At 51.9% G+C, this 14,445-nt stretch overlaps 1 protein-coding gene across 15 annotated transcripts in view; it reads left to right on the top strand.

The window, feature by feature from the left end:
- MICAL2 (microtubule associated monooxygenase, calponin and LIM domain containing 2) overlaps positions 1–14,445 on the top strand; it is a 207,883-nt gene that overhangs the window by 135,001 nt on the left and 58,437 nt on the right. For 8 of the 15 annotated variants that reach the window (XM_079102657.1, XM_079102656.1, XM_079102661.1 and 5 more), the window contains one exon: positions 10,809–10,992. In XM_079102657.1, coding sequence (XP_078958783.1) covers positions 10,809–10,992 — 184 coding nt within the window. The remainder of the gene's footprint in view (positions 1–10,808; positions 10,993–14,445) is intronic. The other 7 variants (XM_079102662.1, XM_079102658.1, XM_079102668.1 and 4 more) reach the window with 1 other exon arrangement.

Raw genomic sequence — 14,445 nt, 5'->3', positions numbered from 1 at the left:
GTTCTCATCAGATGGAGAGCCATTCACCATCCTGAGAGACCTCCCCTACCCACAAAAGTTCAGGTCATTCAACACCTTTGGCTATGAGGCCTGCCCACAGGGCCACTGAGTTCAGCTCCCCTGGCAGTCTCCACCCAACTGCAGGCTGTGTTTAGGGGAAGGATTTGGAGTCTCACTCAGCCAGCTTCTGTGGAGCCCCTGGGAAGAGGCCTGCCATTGCCAGGCCTGCTGTAGCTGGGCTTCCTACACTGGTATGACAAGCCACCTGTGCACTTCATGAGGGCTCCTACACCTCCAAAGGGGTAGATTTGGTGCCCTGGTCTCCAGCTCAGCTACTGGTGTCTGCATCTGCCTTCAGAGCCACCCCGGGTCATGACCAAGGGCCCTGTACTCTTTCCCTTCCATTCAAGGAAGGATGTGAGGAACAGGAAGCCAGCTGGTAGCTTTGGCCAGTGGCTCATTCCTTTACTCACCTATTCAACAATTATCTATCCTAGACATCACTCTAGATTCTAGGGATGCAGCAGGGGATGACACAAAATCCCTGTATCTCCCTGCATTTTAGAGATAGTCATCTCAGTACTGCTGTCCTAGATCTGATTTGTCTTATTTGTTTATCTGTGTCCATTCATTTATCGACTAATAATTACTGAGCATCTACTGTGTGCTGGGAATACAGCAGGGAATGAAACAGACAAAAATCTTCCACTCTGTAGAGCTTATGGTTTGGTTTTGATTTTTCTTTGGAGTTGGATTAAAGCAACATTCTTCCAAGTGTGGTACCCCAAGAGTTGCTGCACAAAGTTTGAGAAATGTTTTATACAGATCTTGCCAGTCCTTCCAAACCTTGGGGATGCCCAAGATTCATTAGCATGTTAAGTCTCTGAGGAATCCTCTAATGAACAAGCTTAATTAATTGTTCATATTGGCTTCCCATACATACTTGGAAATTTTATTGTTTTTTTGGTTTGGATATTACAATCTCTAGAAATAGCATTTGGTAGAATATTCTTTATCCAGAAATATTAAAGACAACATTCTAAAAGAAAAATAATACAATAAATATTAAATTAGAATTTCCCACCACCACAGAATATATACACATGTGTATTTGTGTATGTGTACATATATATGTGTGTGTTTGTATATACATGTAATAGAATTAAACATTCCATCATAGGGTGATAATTCTCTAAGTTTTAAAACCTGTAACAGAAAAAAAAATGTAGACAAAACATAAGACAAACCTGACTGCGTATTTTTTTAAAACAGCATATAATACTAAAATTTAAAATCTTAAATAGGCAGACTGAGGAAAAATCTGAATTAAATGAAATAACAAAGAAGTTCAATGCCATTGTACTCTAAGAGTTCTTTGACTTCTGGTGTTCCTGGGTACCTTCCCCAATAGAAGTGACCCATTCATATTTATTTATGACCAGAAGATAAATGGACAAAGGTTGAGAACAAATAATTTCCACTTAAGCAGATTAAAAAGGTAAACACTAAAAAGAAAAAAGAAAGCATTTACAGAAATGTTCTTTCTTGGCTTCCAAAGGAATGTAAATTACTTATGCTGTACCCACTGACTTAGTAAAAAGAAAAAAGTGAAGTAGATTTTAAGAGAAAATATGAACTTAGTATTGAGTTAATAATATCCTGGGGCAGTCTTTTTTGGAAAGCAATATGGCAATAATTGTTAAGATTCAGAAGCTGGACTTGGTGGCTCATGCCTGTAATCCTAGCAACTCTGGAGGCTGAGGCAGGAGGATCACAAATATAAAGCCAGCCTTAGTAACTTAGCGAGGCCCTAAGCAACTTGGTAAGACCCTGTCTCTAAATAAAATGTTTTAAAAAGGGTTGAAGAAATGGCTCAGTGGTTAAGCACTACTGGGTTTAATCTCTGGTACAAAAAAAAGAAAGAAAGAAAAGAAAAAGATCCAGAAAAGGGCTATGACCTCTCAGCCCAGTAATCCTACCCCAGGGCATCTATTCTAAAGAAATAACCCAGCAGAAGGAATACATCTGTGCAGTCTGAATATTAAGAAGAGTAAGTAGGTCAACCAGAGTGGGGGAGCTGCTCTCCTTTATTTCTGTGAGCACATTCATTTTTACTACTTTTGTTTTTCATTTGTTAAATAAGTAAAAGAAAGTTACTGCCCCCTCCACTGGACCAGCTGTTACTTGTCCAGCATTTTCTCTGTGAGGTGCTGGGCCAGGTACTTAATACAAAACTCCTTATTAGAGCTCCTGGTGGAAACCTGGAGATCAGCCCTGATAGTAAGATGACCCTATTAAAGTAGCTCACTGGTACCAGGAAGTGAGTCCTCAGTGACCTCTTCAACTGTGAAGGCACAGAGAGGCCTCCAGGGCCCTGGCTCAGAGCCGGGTGCCTGTTCTAGGGGTCCTTGGTGTGTGATAAGAGCTCTGGACTTGGCCGAAGCCCTCGCTTTTACTCCTGGCACTTGGTTCTGATTTGGCAGCATTGGGCAAGCTCCCTCTGCAAACTGGGACCAACAAAACCTCAGCAAAGTGTTTGGTGAAGGCAGAACCCATGAGCCGGGCCCTCAGCCGGAGCCGCAGCACTTGGTAATGAGCCCAGGAAGACTTTCTTCAGACACTATAGATCAGCAGGGGCTTAGAACACCTGATGAGACATCTTCAGGTTGAGGACTAAACAGAGGCCCCAGTGCTCACTGGGTGACCCCATCTATTTCTCTCTAGTTTTCTAGATTCCCCAGCCACCTCCCTTCAGATCCTCAGGCTTCAGCCCTGGAGCCCCCTTCTGTCCCTTCACAGCCAGCAGAACTCAAGTTTGCTTTAAAGAACACCTGAGTCACAGTAAGAGGGAGCTCAGTCCTGGCTCTGTTTCCAGCCATCCACCCACCACCTCCCTACCCACACCTCCACCTGGACTCTACCAGGGCATCACCTGGCATCTCCAGCTCAGATGTCCACCTCCAATCCTGATTTCCCCTGAAATGGGCTCCACCTTTGGCAAACAGCAATTCCTGTCTTCTTGTTGCTCATCCCCAAGTGCTTGGGGTTGTTCTTAATTCTGCTTTCTCTTGGCCCCACAACCAATCCATCAGCACATTCCAACAACAGCAGAATCTGTCTTCCCCTCACCACCTCCACGCTACCTGGCCTCAGCCTCTGTTGTCCCTTCCTGGGTTTTGGCAGTGGCCTCCTAAGAGGCTCCCCTGCTTCTGCCTCTGCCCCTCACCCTCTTTTCTAACACATAGGGAGTGATCTTCTAAGTCAGGTCTCCTCTGCTCAGAGCTCCCCCCAGCTCCCAGCTCCTGCCTGTAAACACCAAAGGCAAATATGGGATCAAGAGTCTCTATGTGGCCTGGCTTTGCACTCTGACCTACTTCTCTCCCCCACATTCTCTATTCCAGACACAATGGTCTCCTACACTAGGTACATTCTGCTTTAAAGGCCTTTGCACTGGCTGTTCTCTCTGCCAAGAACACCCTTCCCAGTATTGATACGGCAGACCCTGTCCTTTTGCTCAGGTCTGTTCACACTCGCCCTCTCAGGGAGATGTACTTTTAGAGCTGCAAACTACACTCCTGGGCAATCCTACTCACCTAACCCACTAGTTTTTTCCACAGTATTTATCGCCTTCAGCCCTACCATGCAATTCAATATTTGCAATGTGTATTGTTTATGTTTTGCTTGGTGCTGAAACAGAAGCTCCATGAGGCTGGGGACCTTTGGTTCTTTTGAGTGCTTACGTGACCCCAATAGGAAGAGCACACAGTGGCCCTTGAGAAATGCTGTGGAGTATAGGCTCTCTGTCTGGGTCTCAGGCTGGGGAGCTGGCCTGGGCCAGAGACGGTCTTGCTGGCTTCCCACTGCAGCTCAGGAGGGAGGCCTGGAGGAGGAGGAGGAGGTCATCGTGTATCCTGCTGCCTCTGCAGAGCCCTCGATTGTGATGGGAGTTTTGGTTTTGCCTTCTGAGGGGCATCGTCCCCATCTCTTGGTAGAGCTGGATCTACACAGTGACAGATGGGCTTGGGTGGCCTCTGGCAGGGGCAAACCAGAGGCTGGCAGTAGAGAGCAGTTCCAGTTCAGGGCATGATAGCCCAGGCCACCAGGCCATACGCATCCTTCCACCTCCTCACTGTCCCCTGCTCTGGGGTCCTGACACGGAAATCCAGATGACAGGAGGAAACAAGGGTTGGGGGGATGCTCCACCTACCACCACCTGGGCCAGGGTGGAGCTAAAGCTGCCACGGGAGCCCCCACGCCAAGACATGTGGGTGGCTTAACTTGACTTTGACCTCATAAACCTAGTCATCCTGCATGAGTAACCAAGGTCAAGGGAGGTTGCTGCCCAGCAGCAACTCCTCAAGTGTGGGGGGCCTAGAAGCACCAGAAGATGAGGTGTCCTTTCTCCCCACCAGCAACCCACATCAGGTCTAGTCAGGCCTGGGCATGATCCTGGGTGTGGGGACCCCACGGGAGCTGTTGGCCTTCTGACCTGAGGGAGCTGGAAGGGTACTGTCTATTCAGTCCTGGGACTGGCAGCTTCCCTGGCCAGGGGACATGAGACAAAGATTCCTTCCCTTCCTGTCTGAGTTCCTGCAGAACTGACTTCCCAGAGACTTAGAATCCCTGTTTCTCTCAGAGAAATGTGAATGTGGATGCCAGCTATCCTCAGCTGTCCTCTGAGCTGGAGGCGTGGCCAGCCAGGCATAGGGGAAGGGTGAGAAGGAGAGTCAGGGTCCCAGAATTAAGGCCCCACACCTGCTGCTGTTGCCCACACCATCTGGCTCCCTTGGTGCTCTGCAGCCCACAGAGCTGTGGGGAAGACACTGCGTGTACCCCCAACCCTCCCACCAGAGGAGGGTGGTTCAGAGGGAGGCTCTTCTGAAGGCGGTGCCTATTGTGGGCCCACCCACAGTGTCTGGCCCAGTGTCCAGGATGAGAGTTCTGGGGTAGGAGCAGGTCATCCCTGGGTTTCCGGGGAAGTGCCTGGCCTCATCCTCTTCCCCCATCAAATGTTGTGACTCCCTCTTGTTTGCCTTTAATCTAATGTATTGGTCTCTGCACAAAGGCCGTTGCTACGGCCAGGCAGGGCCCTCCGAGTAACCTTACCTGCCCTGGTTTCAGGACAGTGGAGGGTGTGCCTGTGAATCAACAACCAGGCCCAATCATTGGACCTGGAACACCTGGCAAGAGTATAGCCAAGCCCAGCAGCCAAGCCCCAGGTGGAGGGAGGGCCCACAGGCCCCGCACTGCCATCATTGCTCTTTCCTGAAGCTCCATGGGTACTCCCTCAGTATGTTCAGAGGAGTCATCTCAAAAGACCCCAGGATGGCAGCGGCTGTCTTCGGACAAGTGCACCTTTATCTCTAAAGGACCACACACAGCAAAGAACATTAGTGCTGGCATGGGCAAATCTTTCTCCCAGAGTGCTTGCAGCATCCCCTGAAGTGGAGAGGGACTGTCAGCTCAGGCCCAGCCCATGGACCTCCCTTTCTGCTGAGTCCACCTTACAAGTGCTTTGTGCCTATTAGCCCAGACATCTGCTTAGTCATGCTCAGAGGCTCTCTAGCAGCCCCCGACCCGCTCTGTGCTGTATTGGAGAGGTGTGGTCCCTGCACACTGTATCTTCCAGTGTCCCTTGCAACTGGCTTCCTGCTAGGTTTGACTGCTGGATGCCCTGCTGGGAGGTTGAGGGCAAGATCAAGGGAGAAACCAGGGAAGTCTTCCTGCCTCTCTGCATTGCAGCAGTGGCTGTGGTTCCTGGGCCTTGATAACCCCAGCTCTTCCCCTATCCCACTCTCTGGTGGCTTCCTATTGTGCACATCTCTGAATTCCTGCACTGTCCCCATCTGGCCATTCAGCTGCTCCAACACTGTTTGACTCCTTACCTTTCCTCTGTTGAACTCCCTAGTTTCTGCTCCATTTTCCTGACTGGATCCTGCTGATACACTTAATTATGCCACTTTATTTCTCAACTTTTGTCTACAGAGAGAACAGGGGACACCACGGCAGGGGAGGTTTCTCCAAGCCTAGAGCCAGAAGTGACTGGCAATTAGGACTGTGGCTCTGACAGTGGCCCTGGACAACTCCTCTGAACCTCATTTCCTGTAAAATGGAGTTAATCATGGCGGAAGGTGTTGCTTTGTTATCTCTGTGGGTTCTGGGTGAGTGGAAGAGTCTCCAGACTGGGGTGGAAACCAGGAGTGCTTTCTGCTGCAGAACTCGTGCAGATCAGAACCCTGTGCAGGGCCCAGGCAGAAAAGGGCCTGGGGACTTGGCTGCTGAGGTGGTAGGTGAGGTCAGGCATTTCCCAGGTGTTGATGGCAATGCCTTTCCCAAGAACTAGAAGTCCTGAGTCTCCTCTGTCACTAGGAGCAGGAATCTGGTCAGAGTGCTGAGAGGAGGTTGATGTGCTCAGTCCTGAGCAGACCTGCTTCCCGCCAGGAGGCCCAGCTGGCTACTACACTGGGAGGTGCAGCTCCTTCTTCCCCACCCACTCCCCACCTGCCATCCTGGTCCCCCAATGCCACCTCCCCCTTATAGTCCTGATTCTCCCTGAGCCGAGAGGACATCAGGCACAGTCTAAGATGAAGAGCAGTCTGCAGTGAGGGGCTGGTCACATGCATGTGTGGCACAGGTGAGCACCTGTTCCCTCACCTGGGCAGGCTGCAGACATGGCTGCCCTGGTGAGCGGCAGGCCATCAGCTGCAGGGGCTCTGACGCTGCAGTCCCATGCTGCCCTGGCGAGGTGCTCTCTCTGGGCTCTGCTTTCTTCCACTCTTCCACTGGTGCAATGATGATGCCTACCTCTTAGGGTTGTCGCAGTGTCAGAGATAGTGGACCCAGAGTGCTGAACAAGCACAGGTGCTGGATAAGGAGTTGTGCGGTGCTCAGTGTGGTTAACAGTACCCCCGTCGCTGGCCCAGTTCCACCAGTCCTTCTGTGACCCCTGGGTTCATGTGTACAGGACCCCAAGGCCTCTGGAAACAAAAACTTGACTGGAAAAGTTGACTCCTGGCATGGAAATGAGCCCCAGAGCCCAACACACCTGTGGCGGAATGGGAACGAGAGGGGCGTGTCCTCCTTTGGGGTTTGCCCTGCCTAATTGGGAAGGGGGCCCCAAAGGAAGCACTAGCTTCTAGTCCACAGTCTCTGTGTCCAGTGCCCCACCCTCGGCCCTGCTGTGAGACCCTGGCCCTGCCCTTGCAGTACTGAGGGACCATCAGTCAGCCAAGCCCTCGCCCCTTCAGGAGCCCAGGGAGCCAGAAGCACCCGTTCCACCCTGAGTCCTGCTGGCAAAGCCAAAGCTCTCTGGAAGGAAGCAAGAGAAGCAGGACCCAGGGTACCCTGCAGTTTGGGCTCGGTGCCACCACAGTCTGGCTTGGTCACCCTCAACTGCCTGCTGCCAGGCTACCCCTACCACCCTCCCTCTCCTCCCCTCCTGTGTGTCCCCCAGTCCGCCTTCCACTGACACAGGTCTTTCTATGCAGCTAATCTGATGATGCCAGTCCCCTGCTTACAACTCTGCAGTGGGGGCTCTTGCCATGAAACCCACCCTTAACTGGCCACTCACAGCCTTTCATGGTTGGAAGTTAAAGGACTCACTTCCCACTGTTTTGTTTGTTTGTTTGTTTGTTTGTTTTGACATGCCCTCATGTCCTCCAGCCACATGGACTTATTTTCCACTCGCATGCAGATGGCAGCTCTTACCCACCTCGCTCTGGTTCCAGAGGCCTCTAGAAGTACCAGCTCCGCTTCTGTTGGTCAAATCTTGCCCATCCCCAAGCCCAGTTAAAATGGCTCCTTTGACCTAGTGCCTACTACATGGAAGTCAGACTGCCCTCCCCTTCTCCCTCTTCACGGCCCCCCTCTTAGATGGTTTGCCTTACAATGTAGATGCCTATGGACATATCTCTTCTCTGTGGGACAAAAAGAGGTCCTTGAAGGCAAGGACCATGGTGACTGATTCATCTTATAGTCCCTAGCATGGGCCTTGGTCAGAGGAGGACACAGGAGTGCCTGTTAGGTACGTGAGTATCGGGCATATGGTTCAAGGCACATAAACACATGCTCGCAGATAAATCAGGTATACAGCCAGATCTCTGCCACAATAATTCTGTATAACAAACCTTTCAAATCTTAGTATCTTATGACCTCTATTTTCATGCTTGTGAGTCTGTGGGTTGGCTGGACCTCTGCAGCTCTAAGGGTGGGCTGGGCTCCCATGGGATTGGCCAGGCAGTGATCCTGGCTATAGGTTTTGGCTCCAGGTCTGTTCCATGTGCCCTCAACCAGGGACTCAGGCTGAAGGGGCAGCAACTGTCTGGAACAAGCTCCTTTTATGGCAATCTAACAGGAGTCTGTGTGACAAGCCAAACCAGCAAGTCCACCTAGAGTCCCTGTTCACATCACATCCAAGCATTTCCACTGGTCCAAGCAAGTCTTATAGCCAAACTTCCTGTCAGTGGGACAGGGAGATGTGCCCCATCTATTCTACTGAGAAGGACTACCAACACTCCTATGTCACAGAGAGTCAGTGAGGAATTGTGGGCATATTCTAGTCCAAACTTACAGAATAAAGGCCACACGCATGGGTGTCTAGTTGGGGATCTGTTGTGCTCATGGACACACAGACTGGTTCCTTTCCTCTGAAGCAATGTGTGGCCATGTGCTTGCATCGTAATCTCTCCAGTCTTGAGTTTTCTTAGAAAAATGGGGCTAACAATGCTGCTTTCCTCAGAGGATCACATGAGCTTAACAGGCTGAGCACATGCAGAATGCTCAAATGATTCGTGGGTTATCCTGAGCACCCAAAAAGAAAGCTGCTAGAATACTGGATGGCTGAGATGGAACAGGCAGAGGGGCAAGAAGAGGAAGCATCCCTCCGAGCAGCAAGGAGCCAGGGAGTCAAGGGTCACAGGAGGACCCCAAAGCCCTGAGAATTGGATTTCACAATAGTGGGGGGTTCCAGGGACTTTGCTGGGGGCAGTTTGGAGTAGGGGCATAAGCAGGATGAAAGGGTACTGATAAAGAAGTAGAGAACATGAGTGCAGCAAAGCCCACCAAGAAGATGGGCCAGAAAGGAGGAAGAAGAGAGAAAGGGCTGCCGGGTGGGGTCTGAGGTTGGAAAGTGGTTTCTTCAAACAGGAGAACCTTCGGTGTGTTTAAATCGCGGTAGGCAAAAAAGTTAAGATGGCGGGAAAGAAAAGACAATGACGGGTATTGGGGGGTGATGGGTGAGATCAAGCCAAGATCAGCTGAGGTATTTACCTTGGAAAGGAAAAAGGACACCTGACCAGAGAAGGGTTACTCAGCTGATCAGGAGCCAAGGTGGATGCATTCACTCCTTCAACAGGTACTCATTGATCACCTACTATTAGGTAAACTCTAACAAACTGGACAAGCATCACTGCTTACATTTCTAGTCCTGGGAGAGAGACAATAAACAAAATAAGAAAACTGTATGGTCTATTGGGAGTTGAGACATGTGATGAGTGAAACTTCAGGGTGCGTGCAACAGGCCTGTCGATGCAGGCTCTGGAAGGTGGCGAGAGAGCCAGCCCTGCACGCAAGTGTCTAGGGAGAGCGTCTTCTAGCAGAAGTGATAGTAGTGCAAGTGATAGCTGTGGTGGGCACCTGCCCAGGGTGCTGGGGAACAGCAAGGAGGTCAGAGCAAATGGAACCAGGGGGCAGTAGAGGAGATCGGACCCAGGGGCCACTGGGGGTCCAGTTAGGTATGACTCTTCAGCTTTGCCTCTGTGTGAAAAGAGGAGCCAATGGGTTTTGAGCAGAAGGTGGCAGTGTCTGACTTGCGCTTCCACAGGGTCACTCTGGCTATTATGTTGAGAAAGGCTGAGGGGGTGGGGCATGGCAGGGGGAAGCTGGAAGCCAGGTAGGGCTGTTTCTGTCATCCAGGCAAGAGGCCAGGGGGCTGGGACCAGGTGATAAAGAGCCGGACCGTGTTCCTGATGGATTTTGATGGGAGAGCCATGATTAGCTGATGGCTTGAGTGAAGATTGAAAGGAAGAGAGAAGTCAGGGATGCTGCTGGGGTGCTGACCAAACCCAGGGGCTATGCTGCCTTTTGCCAAGACGGAGACAGCTGTGGATGCAGCAGGTTGTGGAGAGGTGGAGATGAAGCATTCAGTTTGGACAAGTTGAGTTTGATAGGTACGTTAGATGTCCATGTGAAGATGCCAAGTGAGCACAGCGTGCATGTCAAGATTCCTGGATGGAGATGTAAGCCTGGGAGGGTTACTTAAAACCATGAGATCCACAGGGACGGGAGTGAAGACAAAGAGGTTCAGAACCTGAGCCCTGTCACTCTTCAGCATTCTCATGCCAAGCAGAGAAGGTGGGACCAGCAAAGGAGACCAGAAGGAAAGTGGCAGTGGGGAGGAGGGGGCAGGGCTGAGAGGAGGGTTGTTTCTGCAAGTGAGCATGATGGGCTGGGTCAGACACTGCCGGTGTGTCAATAAGATGAGAACTGAGACGTCACCTTTGGGCTTAGTGATAGATTGGGGCTTGTGATTTTTGACACCAGCAGCCAGTGAGCCTGCAGTGGGCCCTCTGAACATGTCGGGACCCTCCCTCCAGATTAAATGGGATGACCAATGTGTCTATGCCCTGCACACAGGAGGTATGCCCGAAAGGCTGTGCATCTGTCAGGCTGAGGGATGGGGCCAGCAATGGCCTAGCCCCTGCGTCTGCCCCAGGCATGCATCCTCCCAGCATCCGCCCAGACCCCAGGGAGTGGAGGCCCTGCTGGAGTCGCCCATTCCACCATCTCTCTAGACCCTGTTTTCCTCTCAGCAGATGAGCCCACCTCCCCCAAGAAGCCGAAGAGTGTTCCTGAGCCAGAGCCCAGTGATGTAGAAGGTGGAGCTGCCTCTCCCCTGCCCTCTGAGTGGACCTCTGTGAGGATCAGCCCTGGGGAGGATGCAGTTGGTCAGGACGTGTTGGCTGTGTGTGTCCTGGTCACCAGCGAGGACAGCAGGTATGCCCAGGTTGCTGCAGGATGGGACCACATGAGGGTTGGAGGAGGGGCAGCTAGTCTCTCCACTCCCTTGCAGAGGGATATCTATGGGCCTCAGTTTCCCCATCCATCAAATGGAGACAATCACAGCACCTGCCTCAGAAGGACTTGTAAGGATCAAAACATTAACATGTGTAAGCATGTGTAACAATGCTCAGGGTGTAATAAATCCTGAAAATGTTAGCAATTATTTTCTCAGGGAATGGAAAGGCCCAGGCATGACCACCTTCTTCCAGGAGGTGACTGTCACATGGTCTGCAGCAAGGGGTGCAGATGGGCATCACCTGTCACAGGGCCCCAGGAGCCCCTCCCACCCTGAGATGGTAGTGCAAGGTGATGGGGAGGCCAGCAGGGGAAATGAAGCCTGGTGACTGGATGACTGTTTCTGAGGGTGCCATCTCACTCCTGCATCGGATGCGCACCAGAGTGATCTTGAGGAATGCAGACTTCAGGCCTCCCCCAGACACACCCAAATCATCCAGCTCACACAACAAGAAGTATCAGCTGCTCGTCATCCACTAGACTGAGCTCAGGGAAGTGCCCAACCCAAGGCGAAGTCCCTGCTCTCACCTCCCTTCACCAAGTTGGGCGGACAGTGAGCAAGTGAGGAAATAAAACATGCACCACGTGGAGAACAAAGTAGGGGTAGAGAGCAACAGGTCAGCTTTCTAGACTGGGTGACCAGATAAGGCCTCCATGTCCCTTATTGACTACCAAAACCATGCTTAGTAACAAGCCAGCCCCAGGTGAGTGAGTGAGCCCTCGACCGACCGTGGGGGCCAGCAGCTCAGCAGGCCCTAGGGGCATCCCTGGTCTTGGTGACCTGGCCCAGCAGGGTTCTTCTGCATTTGAGTTAGTTGTCAGCTGTGGTGACAGCGGGTAACCGTGCCCTGAGTCTTCATCCTCCGTCCAGCAGCTGAGACTTGCTCACAAGGGGAGCAGCACAAGGTCTCTGGAGACCCAGGCTTGGCCCTGCCCAGTACAGTTCCCTAGGTATCTGATTGGCCACCGCAAGTCACATGGCCAGCCCAGATTCAAGGTGCAAGGAAGTGGGCTCCACCCCTTCTGGGAGGAGCTGCAAAGTCCCCCTGCAGAGGGGTGTGGCTCCAAGGAGAAGGAAGGCAGCCATTTTGGCAGAGGACCTACTATGGCCTCCCTGAGGAGGCGACATTGAAGCTGAGAATGGGTTCACTAGAAGGGATGGCCAAGGAAGAGGAGCAGTCCGGCCTGACGACAGCTAGTGAACAGGCCCCGGAGTGGGCGCCAGCCTGATGCGGGAGAGGTGGTGGAAGGCAGGCAGGAGCGGGCTCAGGGGCCCGAGAAGGGCTTGCGTGCCACGCCGGAGATAATTGAAAGAGAATTTGCGAGCTGAAGAGTGACGGCTCAGTCACAGTTTTCAAACGTCAGCAGGCCCTGGTATGGGGAGTGGATGGGTCAGGAGGACCAGAGCAAAGGCAGGGAGATCAGGGAGGAGCACGGAGATGGGTTTGCTGATTGGCTGAACCTGAGGGAAAGAAGAATTCAAGGGCAACTCCCAGATTTTGACTCCGTCACTGAACAGAGGGTACGATCATTTCTTGAGGTCGGAAAGTTCAGCGGATATAGGTCGTGGGGAAAAACCAAGAGTTCTGTCCTGGACCATAGGGTTTGAGATGCCCATGTCTTTGTGCAGATATCAAGTCAGCAGTCAAACATGCACATTTAACATCTTTGGGGAAGGCAGGGCTGTAGATGGTGAATCCAGAGGACTTTAAGCCAAAGGACCTGAGGGATTCTGAATGGAGTAGGATTATGTTCCTGTCGATATTGGGGAGCTGGGCCTGGAAGAGAGCCCCAGGACATTTGCACATTCAGAAAGCAAGCAGGGAAGGAGCTTGGGGAGGAGGAAAACCAAGAGAGGACTGCTGAGGAGATAAGAAGAGAGAGTTTCAAGAAGGGAATTGAGAGCAGGGGTGGCTCAGTGGCAGACTGCTGGTCCTGAAGGAAGGCGTGGTTTGCCATATTGGGAAGCTGTGGGGCCCAGTCAATGGGATAAACAGAGAAGGGAGCTTTGGGCTTTCCAACAGGAGATGCCTTATTAACATCCATGACCTGGTCTCAGTGGAGTTGGTGGGCAGAGCCTGACTGAAATCTGTGTGGGGAGAACAGGAGGGAGAAAATGGAGGCAGTGGTCACAGACGTCTCGTATATTACATCTTGAGTATTTAGCCTCTGGAATGGGGCCTGGGAACACACATTTCAGCAAGTCCCTCAGGTGATTCTGATGTTTCATCTGCCTGGGAACCACTCCCCTGGAAAACCTGGGCCCAGAGGAGGGAAGGCACCTGCCCTAGGTCACACAGCCTTCTAGTCCTCTAGACCTCACTTAGGACAGTTCCTACTGTAAGAGGCAGACATCCAACTCAAGGTAGCTCAGTAACAAAGGCAAATAAATTGGTTGGTGTGGACCTGGAAGCCAAGGGTGGCCCTCATTTCAGCCTCCTTGGGGAGGTGTCAGTGAAGCCAGAGGCTCACAGCAGCTCTCCCTTGCTGCCTCTGTACAGGTCAGCCTTGTAGCAATCCACAGAGAGGTTGTCCCTACCTGGGTGACCTTCACTACTGAGGGCCTTGGCCCATATCCATAAATTAATGTCCACAGAAGGAGATTCAGGGAGGCCCCGACTTGGTATTACCTGGCCATACACCCACCTCTGGGACTGATCAGTGCACAGGTGGGCTGCCAGGACTGGGCAGGCCTGGGTACTATGAAGGGCCCACTAGGCAGGCAGGTAGACCTAGTAGAAAGAACCATGCTGGATGGACAGATGATAGATGGATAGGTAAATAGACAGACAGAGGGAACTTCACAAAATGGCTCTGCCTGCCAGGCTTTGTGCCCTCCCACTCTGGACGTGTGCACGGGCTGTCCCCTCTGCCTGTGTCCCACTCTGCCTCCACTTCTCTGCCACTTGAATTCCTGCCACGTTAAACACCACCTCCTCCCACTCCAGAAGGGCTTTTCTACAACTACCTCCACCCCATTCTGGGGGAGGAAAGCAGATTTCAGGGCCTGAAGTTTTAGGACCAAGTCCCTGTAGAGGAGCTCCTTTGGCCCCCGAGAGCTTAGGAGTTATGCTCAGGGCTGGGCGAAGGTGAGACCCCCCTTCAGGTGAGTCATTGGTCAGATGTTTGCTGGGAACTTTCTCCTGCTGTGATCCGAGCCTGTATCAGTCAGCATGGACTATGTCATGAAGCACCACAGCCCTGGCAACCTAACCAACAAGAACTTCCCTACTCAGTTCTGCGGGCTGGAGGTCCGAGATCAAGGTGCTGGCAGGGTTGGCTTCTACTAGGGCCAGAGGGACATGTCTGTTCCAGGCCTTCTCCTGGGCTTGTAGATGCCTGTCTCCTGGTAGTGTGGTGGCATTTTCCTAC

This window comes from Sciurus vulgaris, assembly GCF_902686455.1.
Source record: "Sciurus vulgaris genome assembly, chromosome: 11".
NCBI classification, from domain to species: Eukaryota; Metazoa; Chordata; class Mammalia; order Rodentia; family Sciuridae; genus Sciurus; species Sciurus vulgaris.
This window is presented reverse-complemented; position numbering and strand designations above follow the sequence as displayed.